Below are 21,160 nucleotides of genomic sequence, written 5' to 3'. Positions count from 1 at the left end.
CGCTTACTTACGCTGATGATCTTTTGCCCGAGCATGCAAGACGCGTTTACAAACGAGTGCCGAAAGCCACTAACGATCTTCTTCTCGGGATCATCTTCATTACTCGCGTGCGGTTTTACACTCACCACACCATTTCAATTTGCTGCACCGTTGCACATCTTCCTGCCGTGTGGCGATCCTGTGTGCCTCGGTCTGTCTCGTCTACTAAACCCCAACACTGCTGATCAACTACTTTATCGTCTATCGGTGGTCTTCGTTTATCGTCTGGGCTGAGGATGGACTCGTCTAAAGGAGCAAATCTCACCAGCCCTTCAACGAAAGGGTTTTTTGTGTTTGTCGCTTAGCCGCTTTTACGTAACATTGGTGCGTCTCTCGTTTTTTGCGCGGTGGTTTTAAGCCGCCTGACAACCACGACAACCCTTCATAAATCGTTTTCACCACAGTTTTTCTTCGTGTACAGGAAAAAAAGAAGGTGTTTGGATGAGTACTTGCGAGCCACCCTCAAGAAGACCAGTCATGTGTGGTGTTTGGTGGGAGGAGAAAAGCGCACCAACAGCCTGTTGGCAGTGTAGTAGGATCGTATCGCAACGTATCGCGCTGGTAGTTATTGATAAAGTTGTTGCCAGCACCGGGCCTGCCTGTAACGGAGGCGCTGATCTTTAACCCGAACGATCCTCAGCAAAGAGATCCCTCATTTCAATGGATCCCGATGGGAGGTAGATAAACATACATACGCTGCCAGTGCGGAGGTTGTAATTTCGTGTCACTGAATCAACTCGGCGCTACATGATTATACAATTAACGTCCACCTGATGTACGACACAGTGATCTTTGCGCGCGCGCAAAGGAAAACGTTTACCATGCGCGAATGTAGATCGGTTGCACCCTTATCTAGTGGCGCCATCTGTGTGGCTTCTTTTCTTTTACGCTTCTCTTGTACATGGTGTGTTTTTCCCCTGGTTGAGCTGTTGTAAATGATATGTGCACAGCCCCCCCGTAAGCGTGATTATTTAAATGTCAATAAACGAAAATTGGTACGAAACCGAAGTTGGTGATGTATGTTTTTGCATTGTTTCGTCTCTCGTGCCTGTCTGCCTTCGCCTCAGCGCTTGCAAAGTGGGAAACGGGAGCCTAGAGCGTGGTTGTTTACATGATCGTGCACAAATTTCCCGTATTGCATCATCCATACGAGCCATTTCGTTTCGTTTGTGCGCACGGGATCGAGGCGAGGTGTTAAAGATTTTACTCCTTTCACAAACAAAAAAAAAAAAAGGTAAAACAACAACCAGCCGCGGATTGCAATGCACATAGAAAAGGTAAGTGAGACGGAGAGAGAGACATTGCACACACGATTTATTTTCCCAAGCAGGAAGCACAGCACAGCGCTGAGCTTTTCCTCGTGGGAGCTCGTCCCCCCAAGGGGTTTTGATCGGTTTTGGAGCTGCTACTGCTACTGCGCTCTATTGTCGTTGTCCCACCGATCGACGACGACTATGGGGAAGGAATATGGAAAACAGCTCACGTTTGGGTCGTTTCGGAAAGGAAAGTCGTGTGCCTGGCAGGCCGTAACAATTGCCTTGCCCTGTTTAGGACCAATTATGATCGTGAATGGGATAAAGATTTGTATCGGGAGCGAATCTGGTGGTCGATTTTTGTTTGCGACATTCGTGCGCCAAAGTAGGTGCAAGCAGAGGGAGATAGGAGTGATTGGGAGCTCGGCGACTCCACCAGAAAGAATGATATCCATCCGAACCGATCGCTTATGTGATACTGAAACAAACCAATTAGCTGCGGGCCGGAGATGAATAATGGAAGTTTGGCAGTGATTAAAGTGGGTCAGCATGGTCTTTATGAAAGGATGGTGAAGCTTTGCGATTCGTTTGCTTCGGAGCATCCTCCTCGGTGCATAATTGAGGGCGCAATCTGCTGCAACCGATCGGCGTTTGGAGCCGTTTGAAGCCGAGATTAGATGAGCATGAGTTCCTTTCCACGAGGGTGGCTGCAGTGCGCAATGTACGCAATGTGCGCGGATGGCGCAATCGGACCCGGACGATGATGAATGCGAATGTGTGTTGTTTCGACGCTGTGAGGCTCCAGCTGTAGGGACCAAATTAGCTGAAGGCCATCGCCTTCGAGATTGAGGGCGTTGTGGAAGCCACCACGGGGTTAAAGGTTGCCGGTAATGAGCGACGTGCCGGTTGCGATTCCTGTCATCAGCGTCGAGGAGCTGCACCGAAACACGTGGGCTGGATTGATTGGGACGGGCGCGTAATTGCAATGTTGTGCAAATGTCGAACCACGGTGTCGCATGTGTCTTGCACGTACTGTGGGATAGGTCGATGGTTTCACTTTTAGGTCCTACCTAGCAGTTAGAATCGTTTCCGATGTGGCGGTGTTTGAATGTGTTCAATTATTCCAAAACCAACGCGCCTGTTCCGCGCTTTGTCACCAAACACCTTGAACCTTGACAATGCAATCTTATCCTTTGAGGCTTGATCTCTCGCTAAGGCTTATCTAAAGATGCACGCTCTCCCCTAATCTGGGTGTCGTAAAATTACCATCACATTAAGGGTGGGCGGCCTAGCAAGCTGCATCCGCAGTGTGCGCGTCTGTCAGCTCATCTCCTTTGCTTCACCGGTTGTCCGAGGCCAACAACCCTGTCTCTCACCACTGCAGAGACAAAATAATGGCCCACTGACCGATTTGGCGGTCAATGTCATCGAAACACGGGTGGTTTGCGTTCGTGAGCGAGCGGCCGCAGAAAGAGAGAGGGTCGCAGCGTAGCCGGTGTGGTGAGAAATGAAGCGGCGATTACACGAGGTTTGAAGAAAATTTGATTTTGTTTTGTTTATTACAGATAATGGTTTGTATTTTTGTATCTTTCATGTTTGAGAAATAAAACGATGATTAAAGTACAGTAGTTCCGAAATTTACTTCAGATATGGCGTTGTATTTTAAGAGAGCTATTCCGGTAAGTAATTTGAGTTCGATATTTGCTTCTACAACATTTTCTATATTATTTCGGATTTTTAAATGAAACAAACTAAAGATTGTTCCTATCACTTGTAGCCAAAGGTCCGAATCATAATTTTATTTCCCTTTCAGGTTCATTTTTCCATCCGCACTGTAGTGATGCGGGTTGCCTATCTGTGAGGTGTAAGCCGATTGCATACATTTGGGCGCACGAAACAGCGCGGGCTGCGAGTTTAACAACCCAATCGTTTTAGTACAATAAGAGGAAAGGATCTCAGAACACTAAACGCTCCCCGTAAAAGGATATGATTGAATATATTTGTTTATCTGTTGTGCTTACTTAGTACCTAACGATTACAATCATGTGTCAGCGTGTGCTCTCTCTGTTTCTTCCATACCTTCGAACGCGATCGTGTTCTCGTGCTTCCCGCTTCAATACTGCTTGTACGATCGTAACTGCTACTGAAACGAACATAACACCGATAAGGATAAAACGTAAGGCCTAGCCAACGATAATAATTTAGAACCAATACACAAGGCAACGTAATAACCTTCGATCACAGCGCGAACCTTTTTGTTGGCCGTTGATATAGCAAACACCCACTGCCTAAACCCATGTTCAACAGGAAGCATGTGGAGGAAAACGAAGGACAAAAAATAACGCAAATCGCAACAGATAAATCGTACGGTAGGAGCGAATTAAGAAGTAACGCGATCCACTGCTTGCCTGTCCGATGCGCCTGTGGGCGCGCATATCGGACCGGCACGAGTGGTCGACTGTTTTGGTAACTGTATTCCACCTTCCCGGCGTAGCGAGTGTCACTGTTAGTGTCGCTGCTCGGTTTGCTTAAAAATTAAGTGTAATGGAGAGGGAGGATGCTAAAGGAATTGGGAACCGCTGGGAACTCTTCACTCATACACCATGAAACAAACATTTACTAAGCTTAAGAATCTAACCGTGCGCCCCGAAACGAACGCCCTCCCCTAAAATAGTAAAGCCCAAGCTAAATAGGGGAGAGAGCCTTGAAATCTTAGTCAACTTCCAGCTTGCGGAAGCTGCCGATGACACCACTGGCAATGTCCGCATCCGTACTGTCAGCCCACGGGATCGTACTCTTGTTGATCTCGATCTCCATCTCGTCCAGTGCCAGCACAATATCACGACGTTCTTTGAGCTGCTTCTTGAACTGGGCGATACACTCCGCCATCGGCACCGTACCGCCGTACTCCTTCGGCAGCAGCTTGGGATTGATCTTGGTCTTCGCTTCATCCCAGCCCCGATGGACAAACACCCGGTTGCGCAGCTTCTCGCTCAGCACGGACAGTATAAACTCCGACAGCTTGTTCGCGAACGAGGGCAGGCTGACGAAGTGGTTCTCCTTCTGACGCATCGGCAGCGAGTTCTGCACACAGTGCGCCAAGTTGCGAATGTCCGTAAACGACCAGATGCTCAGGAAGCCGATGTTCAGCTCGGAATCGTCCGTCACGTGTATGTAGCCCGAGATCTGTGACTCCTCTTCGTCCTGCAGCGCCTCCAGCACCATCGAGTGGATCTTGATCAGCTGGGCCGACGTGAACCGGCTCGTATCGAACTTGCCCGCGTTGGAGAAGATGATCTTGCGCCCATGCTCGTCACGCTCGGGCAGCGCGAACAGGTAGCCACTGTCAATGATCGCCTCCAGGTCGGGATCGTTAATGTCCAGCTTGAAGAACCAGTGCGGATAGACCTGCCGGATGGTCAGGTACTTCTCCAGCATCTCCGTCGCCGCCGGGATGGAGAACTTTTTCGTGCGCAGAAAGCGCAGCAGGAACGGTGCGTCCGTGCGGCACTTGCGGATCAGCGGATGTTTGGCGATCCACTCGCGGAACTGCTTCAGGGCGTTCTCCCGCATGTCGTCATCTTCGCGCAGCTCGTCCTGGGCCATAATTTTGAATTTGTCCGGCAGGTCGAAGCTGTACGGTGCGTACGCTTCGGGGGCTTTGTTGAGGTCGATTTTATTGGTCATCTGGAAGGGGAGAAGAAGGTACATTAGTGAGTGGTTGGATGTAGTTTGGATCAACCTTGAAATGACGCATGCCGGCTGGTATAACTTTCTCCATTGCCGGCACGTGTTTAGTGGTATTGGTGGTGGTGGTGTTGGATTCGCTATTTGCCACTCCATTTGCAGCATGAAATTGCTCGATTGTGTTTACGTGCTGACGTCGTGTATGGTCAGGGTGAGATTCATAATCGCACGGCAGTGCTAATTATAGAACCATCGTACGATCGTAGCTGGCACAGTATTTGTATTGCGTTTTGTAATCTTTCAGCAGTAGTTGAGGCAGTAGTGACATTATTTGGAGACATAATCTTTGTACTGTTAAACATGGCAGAGCTTTAAACTTTCGCAAAAGACTGCTGCGCGCGGAGACTACACCGTTTAGAGATTAAGCGATCAACCCTGCAATGTGTCCATTTACGATAATTATTTTCACGAAGGTAGCCTTGCACACTCTAACCGTTATGGATAAGGTCACGCCTTCTTTGATGTAAACCTCCAAAGCAGTAGATCACTTGAGGCAGGTGATCGCATTTTTTCGGTCATGGCAAGCTTGACTAGCTGATCTAGTTACTTCACTCCGCTTTGAACTGTGCAAATCTGCAAGCGCGGATGAGCTAGAGGGGCGCCTTTGAGATGGTAGTGAGACAACCGAGTCTATCTGCGACAACCATTGACACACATCACGCGTGTTTGTTACGTCAACAAGCGGCCTGAGACCTCCGCTAGCCGATAGCATATCTGAACCGGTTCAACGTGCAAGGGAAAGTAAATGGAAGTCTGCTAGTGTGTGTGTGAGTGAGTGTTGGGAACTCATTCGTACATTGTGACAGATCATCTACCTACTCCAGCAGCCACTAGTCCGTTCAGTGAGGTTATGTGAGTGCGACAGAATGCGAAACTTTCTTTTTCAACGGCTCTTTGCGTAGTGTTCGCGTGAGCGCGTGGTTGAACGCACCCAGAGCGTCTCCATTTCGTTGTAGTGGTTCATCATTCCGAGGATCCCTTTTTCGGAGATATGAAGCGATGACTAACGCATACATGCAGACGCTACAGCTTAAAAGGCTTGCACAATAACGGGGATAAGGTCGAATAGATGCGCAAAAAAAAACGTCTGCGCATGGCGCCATTTCTAGCGCACATGGTTACGCCACAGAATGCCTAATCAGCTTGAATGGGGGTCATTTAAATATTGTTTCTGCATGGGCAGCTTTACACTAAATCACCTACTCGGATATTCGGATCCAATCGAACCCGGAATCGAGCAAGTTTGATAAAAATCGCAACACACAGACGCTAATGGCCCCAGGTGCGCACCATTAGGAAAAACAGAAACATTTGTGTAAAACAATTAACATTACGTGCGCATTTCCTTCCTTGCCGCTTTGGTCGACTAATGGCATCCTCTGAGTCAACGGAGGTAGCGGATTTGGTACAAAAAAACGTGTGCTTTGTGTTTGCGCGTAGGTAATTAAACACTTACGTCTTTCTTCGAGAAACGCAACGCACCGAGGAACAATGCACCGTTATGAAGGATTTTTGGATGGATGCATTGTTAGCTCACACAGCAAACAACTTTAACAACGAGTTGTCTTGTCCAACCAACCAGCCAACCAGCCAGCCATACATGGCCCTTCCGACCCTCACGACGCGATTAACATTCATGTTGGGGCGGTTGGAAAAAGTTTTGTCGCTTCCATGACACTGCAACAGGCACGTGTTTGTCGCCCAACAAAGGGAGCTTGTTTGTGGGCAGGCTAAAAGAAGGAATTGTTTTACAAAAATTAGCAACTTTTGTGAAGTTTGTCTTGTCCCGGAAATTATTCTTCTTCAGCTTTGATCGCAGGATTTCCGGCCCGGTTCGCTTTTTCTGCGCGGAAAACTCCACTTCTGACCTTATTTGGTGTCGCAGCCAACAACAACGAAAGTTCAACAAACCCGACGGAACGGCACTAACCTACATTCGTGTCTTCCCTTCAGCCCTTTCTCAGCCGCAAGTTCTTGAAAGTGAGATCGTGCGATGCAGCTGTGGGCCGTTCGAGCAATGCAGCCCAGAGGTCAATGTGCAGTTGGCGCGTTCCATTTCCCTGTCGTACGGGTTCGTATCCCCCGGACCGGTTCTGCGTGCAGTTTCACCCCCTTTTCGTAAGGGAAAACTCGTCCCCAAAAAGTTGCGCGGCTGCAAACACGCACCGTAAGGAAAGTTTTGGACTTTTACTGTTTCTGTTTTTGGCTGGAAAATTGTGTTTTATCCTTTGTGTTTCTGAAAAAGTAAGGCCTCTCGCGCGCGGTACCGAGGCTGCAGTTCATACACACAACAACACGCTGGTTGGTTGGTATCGGAACGAAAAGAGAAAGTTTTCTCCACCGGTCCCTTTTTAGTGAGGTTCGTTTGGTGGCCCCGCGACGCGATGCCTTTCGCGTGCTACAAGCGTTGCGTTTTCTTCAGCGTCTTTCCGTTCGCTTGTAGACAGTGTATGAGTGCCTTTTATCTCTCTCTCTCTCTCTCTCTCTTTCTGGTGCCATGTTGCAAGAGTGCAAAGTGAGGTAAAAGCGGGCTAGGTATTTTTTGGGATGAACTGTTTTTTTATACTCTTTCCGCTACTAGACGCAGCCACCGACGTACCGGCGTCGTGGCAGTTTTTGCTTCTCTACCAAGCTCTTAAATTAGGCCAGGCTCAAACCACCCAAAAAAAAGCTCAGTTATGATTTTCTGCTCTATCTGATGAAATGTAAATTTCCAAATTCGAGATCCGAAACGGGAACGCACTGAATTTGGAAGATATCATCAAAGTGCGGTACGGAAAAGCCCCTCTTTGGGGATGATGATGATGTAGGTGGAACTGTAGTGGAGCAGATAGGTCTAATAATTGCTTGTAATATTTGGAGCACAAAATGGAAGCACAGGAAGCAATTTTAATTGAGAGTTTGTCCCCAATTTTGCTTCAAAACTGTGTAGAAAACGACTTAGAAATAATTATTTAAAATCAGCTTGATCTCGTAATGCCCCATCCAGCCTCCAGCGCTACTCTGAATCTAATCTTGATAACAGCCATGCCCTTGTTGTTTGCTGGGCGATGACCTCGACATTCGACGAGACCAAAACGATCGCGTTACGCTTTTTGTGACATAAGTGTAGACTCGTTTCAGCGGTCTAGTATTTGGCTTCCGCTTATCCATCAATTCTGCCTCTGCTATGCGACTTAAAATAGGCAAACGATCGCGCACACCATCAAGCAGAAGGTGTGACACCGTTCCGTGTTTGCGCTGAAGAAGATGAAGGAAATACTTGCGCGTAGCCACACCACACCCAGCGCGAAAGCGCTTTCAATGCCGAGTTGAACCTACCTAAGGGACTATCCCTCAGAATTGGAAAAAAGGTTCACTTCACACCTCTTGTCGTCTTTGTTCAAGGTTTATTTGACGACACTCTGTCCAACAGGTCCAAAACCGTGAATTCGGTATCTTCACTGTGTGCGTATTGAATTTATGACATAAAATCCGGTTCGACCGATCGTGTGACGTTTTGCTAAGCCCAACGTCGTTTGACGTCACTATCAAACACGTCTAACTAAATCGTTTGCTGAATGAAACTCACTTTTGTACGTCAGTTCTGCTGCTAATCCGTGTTAATTAACTCCAAAACGATCGGTGGGAAATGGGGGTGAGAGGGCGGGAGTGCTTCGCTTCTTCGGCAAAGCTCGGGATACACAGGATACTCGTGCCGGTGCTGTAGTTATCGAATGTAGTTTCACGATCACCTTTAATTTTTGAAGAGGAAACTTTAATCACACACACCCGAAAATACACACACTCGCAAAAGCACGCACAATTTGAAGGGGGGGGACAAAACGTGTACCGGCTCGTTGGAAACGGGAAGATCCAGGAAATATGTGATCGTGAAAGACAAGAGGGGAGAGTTGGATGCCCGAAAGGAAAGGGAACGGTGTTTTGGGGGGCGGGAGGGCTTTCTTCTGATGATTGGGTTGGGTGCAGAAACACACTTCCGAATTCCGAGACGGACCAAAGCAGACTGTGACCGTGCGTGCTGGTAGTAGCGCCAGATACTGGTTCGAACACCTGGGCCCTGGAGCCGGTCCCTACTCGAACGCTCCACCGTGAGCGAAAGATGAAGTGAGAGAGAGAGAGCGAGAGACCGATGAGATGGAACGTTTACAATCACCAACACAGAGACAGTGCTGAGCCACACAAACATAGCAAGCGTAACCTTTGGCAACACGCGGTGGCGGTACGGTTCGAAAGAGGCAGAGAAAGAGAGAGAGAGAGAGAGAGAGAGAGAGAAAGACACGAGTAACTTTCGCTTTGCGGATTGCCATTGCGTAGGTTTGAGCAGAAACTGTATGGACACGTGTATTTGTCAGTGAGACTGTTTTTGTGATAAAAACAATGAATCATTTTTATAATACCTGAAAAAATAATAAACTGTGCACTACAAACAAAAAAAGCTTTCATAATGAGCTTTTTCAGCCGCAGGTTCGTCGTTTGCTCCTTCGTTGAAGTCTTTCGTAAGTCAACTCGCTTGATAGCAGCAAGTTTTAATTGGTTAAAATTTATCAGATAATTAGGCTAGGATCAAAATTGAAAGAAACCGTTGCCGTTCCACGTGCGTGCATTTTAGTCGGTTGAACGATTTTAAATTTGGAGAAAAATAATCAATAAATGCAACGCCTTTCCAGTGCGCAATTGGAAAGCAAAGCTAAACGTTACTTAGAAGCATCGGTAGGAGGAGGAAAAACAAAATTATATATGCTTATCGATTCAAACCCCCAAAAGCTAATGGAATATTTGTTCCACTGCATCGGACTGCGCACACCAGAGAGGGTGGAGAGCATTTTCTTTTCCGTAGGCCTTCCCACCCCACTGTGGTTTTGTATTTTTCCGGTACTCTCTTTTGCTGCACCGTTCGGAACCGTGCCCGAAGCGAGCGAAAGTACTGGCAAGATCATGGTAAAGGTTAAAGACCTTAACCTAAATTGGGAGCTCGAGGAAGTGGTGCCGTTTTGTTTCGAATTTCGTTGCAGAAGAAAACGGAGCAGATCGAACGGAGTTTTCCACCAGTGCGATCGAGGGGGTGGGGAGGGGAGAAGAGAAAAGATTTCAACCAACCAGCCGGTGAGCGTTAGTGAGGAGGAAAAACCGGTATCAGGTCTGAATGGTTACTATCGGTCTTTACCAGGGACCGTCACACGCATTGCGTTTGGGTCAATGAACGTGCGAAAGTTGCGTACACGCGAAACGGAAGGCAATGGAGGAAAAAGAACCGTTTGAACCGCATCATCGAGTGCAGTAGGCGGAGAGAGGGAGGCTACCAATCAGGTAGCCCCACGCGCCCGCCAACCTATCTTTAAATGTGTGCAATTGCATGTGCGTCGTGGTGCAATTTTCCTCCCCGTTCTCGCTGTGTCGTTGTGATGCGGTGAACAGAGAGAAAAAGAGAGAGAGAGATAGAGCAGAGGGCAGGTTGGGAAATTTCACTTTCGTTTCGCAAGGGCGACGTGTTGTGCTGTGCGGTTTCGTAGGTTCCGCACAATGATCCTCTCACTTTCGAGCGCAATGGAAAAGAATTGCCAGGGCGATCGTGGCGAGTTGTGATTTATCTCAAGAGCCATGCGATAGATGAGAAAAGAAAACATCAGGATTGTTTTTCTTGGTGGGAGATGATGAGAGGAGCTCAACGAGAAGCTTCTGAGCCTTTTTTTGTGGCCAGATGCGACTAATGAAGTAAGTTCTGTTTTTTGCCAATGTCTAGGAAATGAAAAGTAATAATTTATAATTTAGCTCCCTGTTCGAAGAAAAAAGCTCCAAACTAAATGAAGTTTCATAAAAAGCGTCGTTTAGCAGGTGCAAACATACGAAAGGATGATGAAGTGGTTGAAGAGTCATTAAAGGAATTAGATACAATAGGGCAACAGATGGATTATTACTATAGGGACGCTTGAAGCTTTGATTGCTTCATTACATCATTACATCACGAAGTTTGGTTATCGTGAAGTAATATGGATTAGTAAATATGCTGGAAACGATTATGTAGTAGATCACATAGCAGATAGGACAATTTGCTCTGTTATAAGACATACCAAATGAATTAATAAAAAAACACAAACGTACTTGAAATTCTAGGAACTGGATTATTTTTCAAATTACTAATGCACTTCCGAACGAAAAACCAACAAAACTTATTTGTGCACCCAATAAATGCTTGCGATGTTTCGATGTTTTTAGCCACAATGGGATGAACTGCGGTCATGAAGGTTCGATGTTTTTTCCATTTTCAAATAATAAACAGACAGATACGGTTAGAGTGTGAACGATTTTCGTTGATTAGATACTTCTTTGGTGGCTAAATTTAAGAATTTTTTGAGCCTTTACAGAGTTTTCAAAGAGTTCTTATAGCTGTGCGACACTTTATTAAATCATTCTTTCGTGAAATTTACTCAATGTAATATAAATTGGACTCTCCAGCGACCTTTTTGGACAAATCCAATAGGAATTTCCAACACATGAACTTCATTTCCAATCAGAAAGAGTGACAGAAGTGTCCCAAAACTATGAGAGCCCCTGAAAAGCCCTGTAAATTTCTTTTAAAGAGATTTTGCGAAAAATTAAGACGTTGGTATATATCGTTAGTAATGTAATCGAATGATTTATCAATGTTAAGTGTAGAAAATCATATTGAATATTTATTTTAAAGAGCTAAATTCATGTAGAATTCAAAAAAATCATATTTGAAATGCTAGCCAATCTGCACAAAATGTTAAATGATAAGAACTATTTCAAAGAACGTCCGCCACCCGCTTCATTATTAAAAAAAGTAAAAAGTTATCATTAACGAAATTAGAAGTTTCTAACATTCGTTCTTCACTAAGCCTTAAAACCGCTTGCCCCACTTTCAACTCCACCCCGTAATCTACCAATTAGCAAGTGCGCATTGCATTCGGGAGAAAATTCAGGTTGAGGCAAACATCACCAATCGGTGCAGTTGCACCGGACGTTTCGCGATAGCGGTGGCGCCTACCACAACAACTTGTGCGCCCAGTGAGCCGCGTGAATAGAACCCACTCGTTCACTTAAATTTCCATCTATACTAGCACAAGTACGCACTGCACAGGTGCACTGGTTCAAAAGGGCCCCGGCGCGTGTGAATAACCCCAATCTGAGCCACACAAACACAGGTGCTGGTCACTGGTGGTATAACAACAGTACGGTATGGGCGCTGTGACGCGTTGGATACGCGATGGCCATGGCTTGGAAAATGACCAATCGCTCCACGGCCCGCGACTGCACGCGAACCTGTTTGGCGGCTTTTCACACACTCGCTTTTGATCGAAAGAGAGGTTCGGTGGTTCGGCATCAGGGTGGACGTGTTTTTTTTTTGTTCATTTGAACAGTTTCGGGCGGCACCGGGCAGCTACCGTATCGAGTGCCTTTTTTCGGACGCCTTTCGAAGTTCGTCCTCGTCCCCCAGGGCGGTCTAAGGTTAAGTGGCAAAGTAAAGGTTGCCAATTCAGATAAGGGTTGTTCGGTGGTGGGTTTGGTGCGGAAAGCAGTCGACCTTCTTGCGAGATCATTTAATCATTTTTGGTGATCAGTCCAGCACACACACACACACACTCTCGCTGGGTCTATTTGATGGATGTCACACCGTACAGGAAGTCAATAAAATAAGAGTTCGTAAATCTCGCCGCGTTGCACACAGAAGTCGGGGGCTCACCGCATTGCATAATGGTAAAGGCAGACCGCAGCAGCAAGATGGTGAAGCAATCCCTGGAAAGCCATTAATTTTCCTTCACTTTTCACCACCGTCACCGGTCACGTCCGTGTTTTACTCCTGCTTTTTTATTACGATCAACTCTTTCGGCGTGTACTTCACGTGTCTACTTACCCAGCTTCACTTGTTACGCTTCCTTATCAGTGCGCTACAGTCGAGTTTCCTCTATTGGCGTGTTGAAACCGCTCCCCACTTGCTTCCCACTTCATTTTCTTTCTCGGAGTAGTAAACACTGTCACCACACCACACATGAAGAAAGTGCCGTAATCGTTCGCCGATCGCGTGGGTTAGTTTCTGTTTTCTTCCTTCATTTTATTCGTAGGTTCGATTATGATTTACTGTACCGTGTACATCCTCATCTTCGCGTCCACTTGCACGCGCCTGCGGCTGCCTCCAGGGGTTGCTTTGATAGCAATTAGGATTGTTGTGCACGTTGCGTAATCGCTCGCTCTCACACTCCCCTGTATATACGCGTCGGAGCTTACGCCTTTTCTACGCGATCCCAGGGTTTAGAGTTTTGTCCCAAGTTGTGTGCTCAACGACAAGAGTAGCGTGGTGGTTAATTTTACCACACGGCTTCCAAGCTCCACTCCGCGCTGCCGAACAATGTGATCGCAGAGGACAGCCATTACGCCAACCGTGGCCGTGTTACGACGTACAAGAAAATGATCGTTTATAAGAGAAAAAAGCCACACAACAGAAATAGTAGTAGCTGTAGTAGTAGTAGTAAAACAAAATCACAGTTTTGGTGTTTGGGGAGTAGAAAGTAGAGCGTGTGCAGTGCCTGCTCCAAAGTCCTCTCCTTGCAGCCTGAACAAGGTTACCGCATTTTTTTGTTTTGTTTTTTTCGAAAAAAACGGGTTCGGGTTCCTAGTGGCCATTTCTAAATCTTACAAAAGGGTCTCGGTAGTGGGTACGAAGGTTAAGCATAATCAACGCTGAAGCAATCCATCAATGCGCCAATGATATGATAGAGCATAATGTATACCCATCCCCATAATTGAAGTAAGTTCCCCTCCATGAGTACTATTATTCACTGTTCTGTCTAATATGTTTAGAAGGAGCGTTTAGTTTCGTTTCTTATCTTACTAGCAAGCAATCCGATTCGTGCGTTGGAAATATAATACAATCTTCTTAAGCCTACAAACAATCTTAACGTTTAGGCGGCGGCGTTTAATCGACCTCCAGCTTGCGGAAGCTTCCGATCATGCCCGCCTCCAGATCGCGACGGCACGAGTCCGCACAGTGGCCCGGCATCTTCGACAGCTCGATGTACATCTCGTCCATTGCCAGCAGCTGGGCGCGCTTCCGGCGACAGCGGTCCTTAAACTGAGCGATCATGTCCGCCATCGGCACGGTACCGCCGTACTCCTTCGGCAGAATCTTGCGGTTAATCTTGCCGGCAAAGTCCTCCACGGTGCGGAACAGCTAAACGGATGGTAAAGGAAAGCAAAGAGAGAGAGAGAGAGAGAGAGAGCGAGAGAAAGAGAAAAGGGGGAACAAAAAATGCGTGTGGTTAAATGTGAGCAGCTAGCTTAAAATGCAAATATATTCCACCCTCTGCAGTATATTTTATATTTTTGTCATTGGAGAGAGACACTACGACTTTCTTGCCCAAGACGCTCCAAGGCGTGCTCTAGTCCTTCGGAATCTTGTGAAGGTTAGGTTCTCTGATAGTGGACGAAGCGGTTGCTTCTTTTTCCAATAGTTTGTTTGGCAAACTGTTTGAACGCCTTTTTTTCTGTAGATGACCCTGGCAATAGTGTCGCGTGGTCTGACTTGGGAGCTTTTCTTTGCAAATCCTGATTTAAACATTTGGGGGCCTGCCAATGATTCGAACGAGCGAAATGTCATTTGAAGGAAAAAGAAACCGGTTCGAGGCGTACGAAAAACCGATCGAGTGATCTTCGGGTTTGGCAAAATTTTGCAATGCAGATGGGATGCCAGACAGTTTTGTTGTTGGAGGAGGGAGTTCGACTGGTTTTTGCGGGATGAGGAAGATCTTCCGTGTTTTATGCGTGTCTTCCAGACAGGGATACATCCCAAGACAAATGCGTCCCAGTTTGTGGTGAAATGATGTTTTAAGTAAGTTATATACACAAGATCACGATCTTCACAATTTTGAGAAGCTTAGACACTTTTTGAGAACATTCAACTAGATAAGACGTCAATATTACATAAAATTTTAGTGCGTAGATCTCTATCCTACTCCAACATTCACTCCACTTCATCCCATTACTTACGTTAATTCGCTTGCGCAGCTTATCACTCAACAGCGACACGCAAAACTCGAGCAGCGTGGCGGCCGTCGAGGGCATTCCAATCAGATTGAATCCATTGATACGGTTCGGCAATCCGTTCTGTATGCAGTCCGCCACCTTCTTGATGTCCACCAGCGACCACATGCCCATCAGCTTCATCGACAGCTCCCGCTCGTCCACGCAATGCACGTAGCCGCAGATCTGCGACTGCTCGTCGTCCGCCAGCACCTCCTGCACGAGGAAGTGAACGCGCGCCAACAGTGCCGAAGACACGCGGCTCAGATCCAAATTCCCAGCCACGGACAGTACCACCTGCCGACCATGATCGTCCCGCTCTGGCAGCGGCACAATGTACCCACCATCGATGATGGCCGCAATCTCCGGATCGTCCACGTCCATCCGCTCGAACCAGACCGGATTGGTTTGGCGCACCGTCAGGTACTTCTCCAGCATGGCACAGGCCTGCGGAATCGAGTACTTCTTGGTGCGCAGAAAGCGCAACAGAAACAGCGCATCGGTACGGCAGCGCTTGATGTGCGGACTCTTGGCGATGAACTCGCGCATCTGCGCCAACCCCTGCGTACGCAGATGCTCGTCCTCGCGCAGCTCCGATTTGGCCGTCTTACGCAGCTTGTCCGAGAGTGTCCAGGTGTACGGCTGGTAGGTGGCCGGGCTGGCACAGTTGCTGTAGACCGTCGTGTCGTTGTCCATCGTTGTGGTGCGCACTGTGGGGGATACGGATACGGAGCAAATGATTGATTGAGTTGGAGTTGGAGCGGGTTTTTTGGTTTGTAACCGGGTGAAATAAATTAGAAACAACCGTTCGGCTGGGGAGTTGACCTTGAGAAGGGAGCGAGCGATTCGTAAACAAACGAACAGCGGCCACATATGACGGTCACCATGTGTGTTTTCCCTTATTTCTGTTATTGTGAAATGCTGCTTCGAGATATTAACGGTTGCATAAAGTTCCAAGCATCAATATTGGACAGTGTGATGGCGAGCGTTAAGCGATGCAATTAAAAGCGCAAAGATTCAAAGTTCCTTGAGGTGGCGGTGGGTTTAAGTTAAATATTAGACCACACGAAGGAGAATCAGCAGGTTTATGATGCTTACCGGCAAACTGTTTATCCAAAGTGCTGTATTAAGTGGGGATTGCAAAATGGATTCCCGATCGAGCTCATTGTCATAATCCATCAAACCTACTAGGGGCGTCTAATGTGTTTGAAGCGCTTTTTGTTCTTGCGCTTAGAAGTGTGTCAAAAGTTGACACGTAAACAAGCGGAAGTACTTTACTGGCGAAACCGAATGGTATGGGTTGAGCGGAAACGTTTAACAGTTCTTCCTGGTACACTTCAGCACAAACAATACACGCCCTAGACGACGTTTTGGAGAGACAAAATCCAAAGGTCCGTGATGAATGAACCACAACACCCAGGAGGGGACCAACCAACATCTTCTGAACGCTCATGAACTTGACCTCGACTACGAGTTGGAGCGGAGTGATGATCCGTTAGGCCGCAAAAGAAGAGCTTAGCTGTTAGACCTTGAACGTTTTGAAGATGGGAGGAATTGCTATTGGCAATTGGAGGGCCTAATGCTTAATGCCCCTATAATGAGCGGTATTGTGGTGGATGTCTACGAATATGTTACAAAAAATATTTAGACATTGTACATGAAGATGATATGCAGGATCTGTTCAGTGTCTCGTTAATTAGTGATATGATTGTTGTGTTCAATTGAAGCTAATTTCTCAACTTTTGACACGCAAAACCTCTTTTATGCATGGAAATACTTAGGAACAATAGCAATTTTAGGATACAACAGACAAGTGTACACTCAGCAAACCAAAAACACACACTATTAGATGTAATAAAAACCGATTCTCTTCTCTAAATGTCTACCTAACTATTTCATCATATCAGCAAATTCTGAAATAAACCACTTGAAATGACTTTCCAACCAAAGTTTCTGCTTAATGTACATTCCTCAGCTAGAAGTAAGCATCGGTTTCGAAAACATAATTTCGCATTCCAATCGTGTGCCAGGCCATTTCGACAGTGAGCCAAATAAAAACCCATTTATTGCGTATAATGAATCCAATACTGCCCTGATGAGTTCCCTTTCCTTCCCAGACGATTGCTTTTACAAATTAACTCTCTATCCATTCCGAATATTGGAGACATCTTCATCAGCGAATCTCGGCACGCAATCACAACTCATTACCAAACTCGGTACCTCCTAGGCTCGGGTGGAAGAGAGGATGTTGTTTCCTTCACTTGATACAGTCCAAGCAAAACTGCATTAAATATGCCGCAAAACTCGTGCCAATTCCGGTGCCAAACAGAGGAAAACGGCGGGGAAAAACCTCCCACCGCGCTTGTGCTGCCGAAAAAGGAAAAACGAAACCCGGGCGAATGCTTCCGCTTCAGAATGCTTAATCACGATCACTCATCACTCCTCTGCTGGCCAGAGCAAAAGCAGAAAGCAGCGAACGAGTCAAGAATGTGTAATTAATCTATCCGTAGCGCGGATTAATCCACAGTCCATCGGATTTAAAGGCGGAGAAGCGGGAAGATCTTTGTATGCGCTTGCTGGCCCTACACAATCACGGCGAATTCCACCCACCGAAACGTACGCACGACGGTTTATCATGCGTGTAAATTTAATCTATTTATACCTCCGCCAGTACTCCCCTCAAACACTCCGGAAGAAGTGGGGAAGAATTTGTGTCTGCTCCAGTTCCACCGACAAAGCCGTCGGCCCCCCTATTTATGTGTGCTCCGATCGATCGGTATTTGAAAATATGGTAACATGGGCGAGGAGGTAAAAACGTCATTTGATATTTTCCCCCGGGTGGAGGTTAAAAGTAACGATCGCTGTCATTACCCGCCAGATGGATTGTATTACAGATCGTTACAAAATCGCAAAGAAAAATGTGCATTGCAATGGCGATCGCGTGTTTCAAGTTCATTTTTTCCACAAAGTATCTTCGTTTGGGGAGCTGTGTTTTGGCGATTTGTTATGGTTCAAGCCCCTCGAAAATGAAGTCGTAATGCGTGAAATCCTATTACCCCACGGATGATCGTACAAGCATCTGCGGAACAGTGAACGGTCTGCTATTTACTTAATAACCATGCATGAAATGGTATGTTACATTGCGTCTTCTCCGTTTTTTCGTTTTTTTTGTGGCAATCTAATTGATTGTTTTCGTATTCTTAGATTGGCCAGTTTGGCGACGAAAACCCTCGATCGTAAGCGAACCTTAAGGTCAACCGATTTTGCATCGTCACCGATGCCATCACGGCAGGATGTGGACAAGGGCTAGTTCGTGTGATCAGCCGGCCGTCTTTTTCACGTCAACAGTGTGATTTCGCTTTCGATTTCGAAGCAGCTCTTTCGGACGCCGTAACGAATGATGGCAAAATTAGTGGACGATGAGTGTGTCGAAAAAGAAAAAAATCGTCATCCTTTCTTCGCCGGTGGACTTCGCCCGAAAAACATAGAAGCGAAAATTAATCCAAATCGGAAGCGGTGGAAATTGAAGGTGACCTCTCAAGCAGAGGCAAAACTATCGTTGATCTTCGCGTAGTGGCATTGGGCAAGGGGTATGGATTTCAGTTTTCCAAATTCCAAGTAGCGATCGCGATCTTACTAAAGCAAACTTAATGAGTTATTGTGAAATCATGACACAAGTCTACGCTACAGTGTGTCATCTGGCCAATTTATTGAAGGGGGAAAAACCTACATCACGCCAATTCGCAACTGTGTGTCCCAACGCCCAACACACGCTTCTTATGTTTCAGCTGTTTTTCGGCTTACTCGCTGCTATCACCTCCAGCTCAGTAGGCGGTGGTCGTCATCTCAAGTCTATCGCCCCAAACCTCTGGAACCAACTGATGCTGGCGGCACACTGTTGCCAAGGAAACGTGTATGGAATGATGGCTTTAAAAATAAAATTCCACACACTTCCACCACCAGCCAACGGTCGCCGTGGCCATAAATATGATGCTGCATTCACCGGCTCGGACCGCGTCGTTCGCACACCTGCCAAAGATGCGAGCGAATCTTTCGCCAAGATTTCGGTTCACGTGTATGTGTGTTTACCGACGTTGTTTGCTTCTTTTTGCGTGAAATATGCGCCACAAAACCAGGAACCGAACTGTACGCATGGCTGTGTTGTCGCTCCGGTCTGTGCCGATGATAAATGGCCCAGCTATTAGGATGCCTGACTCAAACCGTTTAGCGATATTGGTCATCTTCGACCGGTGGAGTAATTTATCAAGTGTGTTGGGATGTCACACCGAACTTTGGGTCTGGGAACTTGGGTCTGGGTTTAAAGGTGTAAACGGATAGCAGAAGTCGCTGGCATCATGTTTTGCCTGGGAGAGGAAGAACTTCGACAGACTGTTCGTCTCTGCTAACTGCGATAAGTGGTACGAGTTTCTTGAACTCTTTGCAGTCCACAGGCTGCACGGATCTGGTCACCCATACTTTGGAGTCCAGGTCAGCAAGTTGGGCGAGCTTGAAGGTTATGCAATCGAACGCGACTTGAGCTGCATAAAGCTCAATGAAGCGAAAGACTCCAATGCTCCAAAGTTGACTTCAACAAAGAAGTAGATCTTGGACAAATACAAACACACACATATGTGCTCCGTTTCCAATACCTTCCCCTTTCCTAACCCAAAGACACACTACACTCACACACGCACTCATACACACAAGCCCAAGTGAAAGGTTTTGCAGCCCCGTAATGGTAAGAGGGGACAAGATACGGCCTTTGGTAACAGTATCAACAGTGGTATAAAACAAAATAAAGCTTGCCTGTGCAACTTCCCCCCTCTCTCCGTACCTTCACTGAGCGTGTTGGGCTAATCTGGCAGTTGCACCATCGCACGGTGGCTCGCGATCAACGCTCGATCGATCGATTGGCCCATGCAGAGGGGGATTGTGAGTACCGTGAACCGTGAAACCGTGACCAGCGCTATACTGAAAAGACAGATTTGCCAATTACTATACTCGTAGCCATGCACTAATGCTTGGCGACCGGCGGTGCATGCATGCCTGCAGCCGTGTTAAATTTCACCCTCCCCGAGCCGATTGCCGACTGCAGATTGGATGTCAAAAGGTCGGAGCGTCGTCTGGGGCTGACCTAATCAGCGTGCTGCCTAATGAGTGTTTGGTGGTGCTTTTGTTTTTATGTCCCACTCATTAACCGAAATATTTTGCACCGGAAAAGGTCAGGTAACACACTACACTGTGTTAGATCATCGTTGTATTTTTTTGTTGCTGTGGTCTAACTGCTAGGACTTGAAGTTGTTCCCATCCAACTGTCTTTTTTTTGGGGGGTTGAAGGTCTGTTGACCGTCTTAACGCAAAAATTCACTTTCGATTTGCACTCACATTGGAAACTGACGGGTTTTCGTGAATATGTCACCGTACTCCTGGTTATGCCGTTGCTGTTGCCGCTTCTTCAACGCACCAAACGGTTACGTAGCACTTTGTGTGGACCGACTTTCAACACGTTTTGTGCGAGGGTCACTGTTCACGCGCACCCGAAACCGATCACGAGCTGGAACGACGATGAGCTGGGACAAGGAGCGTTGATGCACACGACCGTTCGGTACGGCGGTCAACGCAGGAATTGGCTGTCGAAGACGCTGCTCCAGACCGGGTACCGGGTGTTTGTGTGTATGTTGTGAGAGTGAGAGTGCTTCAGCGGCCTCGATCGCTGGCCCAGCTATGGGGTAGGGGGATTTTGCACGCTGTGTGAGGGTTAAGTCGATCACTAAACGGAGTGTGTTATGGGAAAAAGTGATTGGAAGGAAACTACATGAAAAGTTGGAAAAATCAAATAGGAAGGTTTCACTAATTTCTCTCAAATAAATAAACGATTATAAAAATCCATAAATTTTATATACCCATTAATAAAAGGTTATTTATTAAACACCACTAACAATCATACTATATTGAACACACACTGTAGTGAGAGCTCACCGCGTTGCTACACGTTCTCTCGTCTGCGTATGTAGCTCACAACAGCGCAGAGAGCTGGCGCAAGTCCGCAAGAGCGTTTAGTAATCTTAGTAGGCTTTGTTTTG

At 46.8% G+C, this 21,160-nt stretch overlaps 2 protein-coding genes across 3 annotated transcripts; both read right to left on the bottom strand.

Annotated features, from left to right (window-relative positions):
- Window positions 1-3,059: 3,059 nt before the first annotated feature.
- LOC120895273 (clavesin-1-like) lies at window positions 3,060-13,011 on the bottom strand. Of its 2 annotated transcripts, XM_040298447.1 has the most exons (3): window positions 8,843-9,078; window positions 8,611-8,773; window positions 3,060-4,979 (listed from the first exon to the last, which is right to left on the bottom strand). In XM_040298447.1, the coding sequence occupies exon 3, from the start codon at window positions 4,977-4,979 to the stop codon at window positions 4,005-4,007; it is 975 nt and encodes a 324-aa protein (XP_040154381.1). In that variant the 5' UTR covers window positions 8,611-8,773; window positions 8,843-9,078; the 3' UTR covers window positions 3,060-4,004. The 2 variants fall into 2 exon arrangements, with proteins under 2 accessions (XP_040154381.1, XP_040154382.1); XM_040298448.1 differs by lacking the exons at window positions 8,611-8,773; window positions 8,843-9,078 and adding an exon at window positions 12,916-13,011.
- Window positions 13,012-13,092: 81 nt separating this feature from the next.
- Window positions 13,093-20,718, bottom strand: LOC120895272 (clavesin-1-like). The gene is made up of 3 exons (XM_040298446.1): window positions 20,463-20,718; window positions 15,045-15,787; window positions 13,093-14,229 (listed from the first exon to the last, which is right to left on the bottom strand). Exons 2-3 carry the CDS (start codon window positions 15,771-15,773, stop codon window positions 13,975-13,977), a joined length of 984 nt encoding a protein of 327 aa, XP_040154380.1. The 5' UTR covers window positions 15,774-15,787; window positions 20,463-20,718; the 3' UTR covers window positions 13,093-13,974.
- Between the last annotated feature and the right edge of the window lie 442 nt (window positions 20,719-21,160).

Source organism: Anopheles arabiensis, chromosome 2 (assembly GCF_016920715.1).
Source record: "Anopheles arabiensis isolate DONGOLA chromosome 2, AaraD3, whole genome shotgun sequence".
NCBI lineage: Eukaryota > Metazoa > Arthropoda > Insecta > Diptera > Culicidae > Anopheles > Anopheles arabiensis.
Note: the sequence above shows the minus strand (reverse complement) of the source record. Positions and strands in the feature narration are given on the sequence as shown.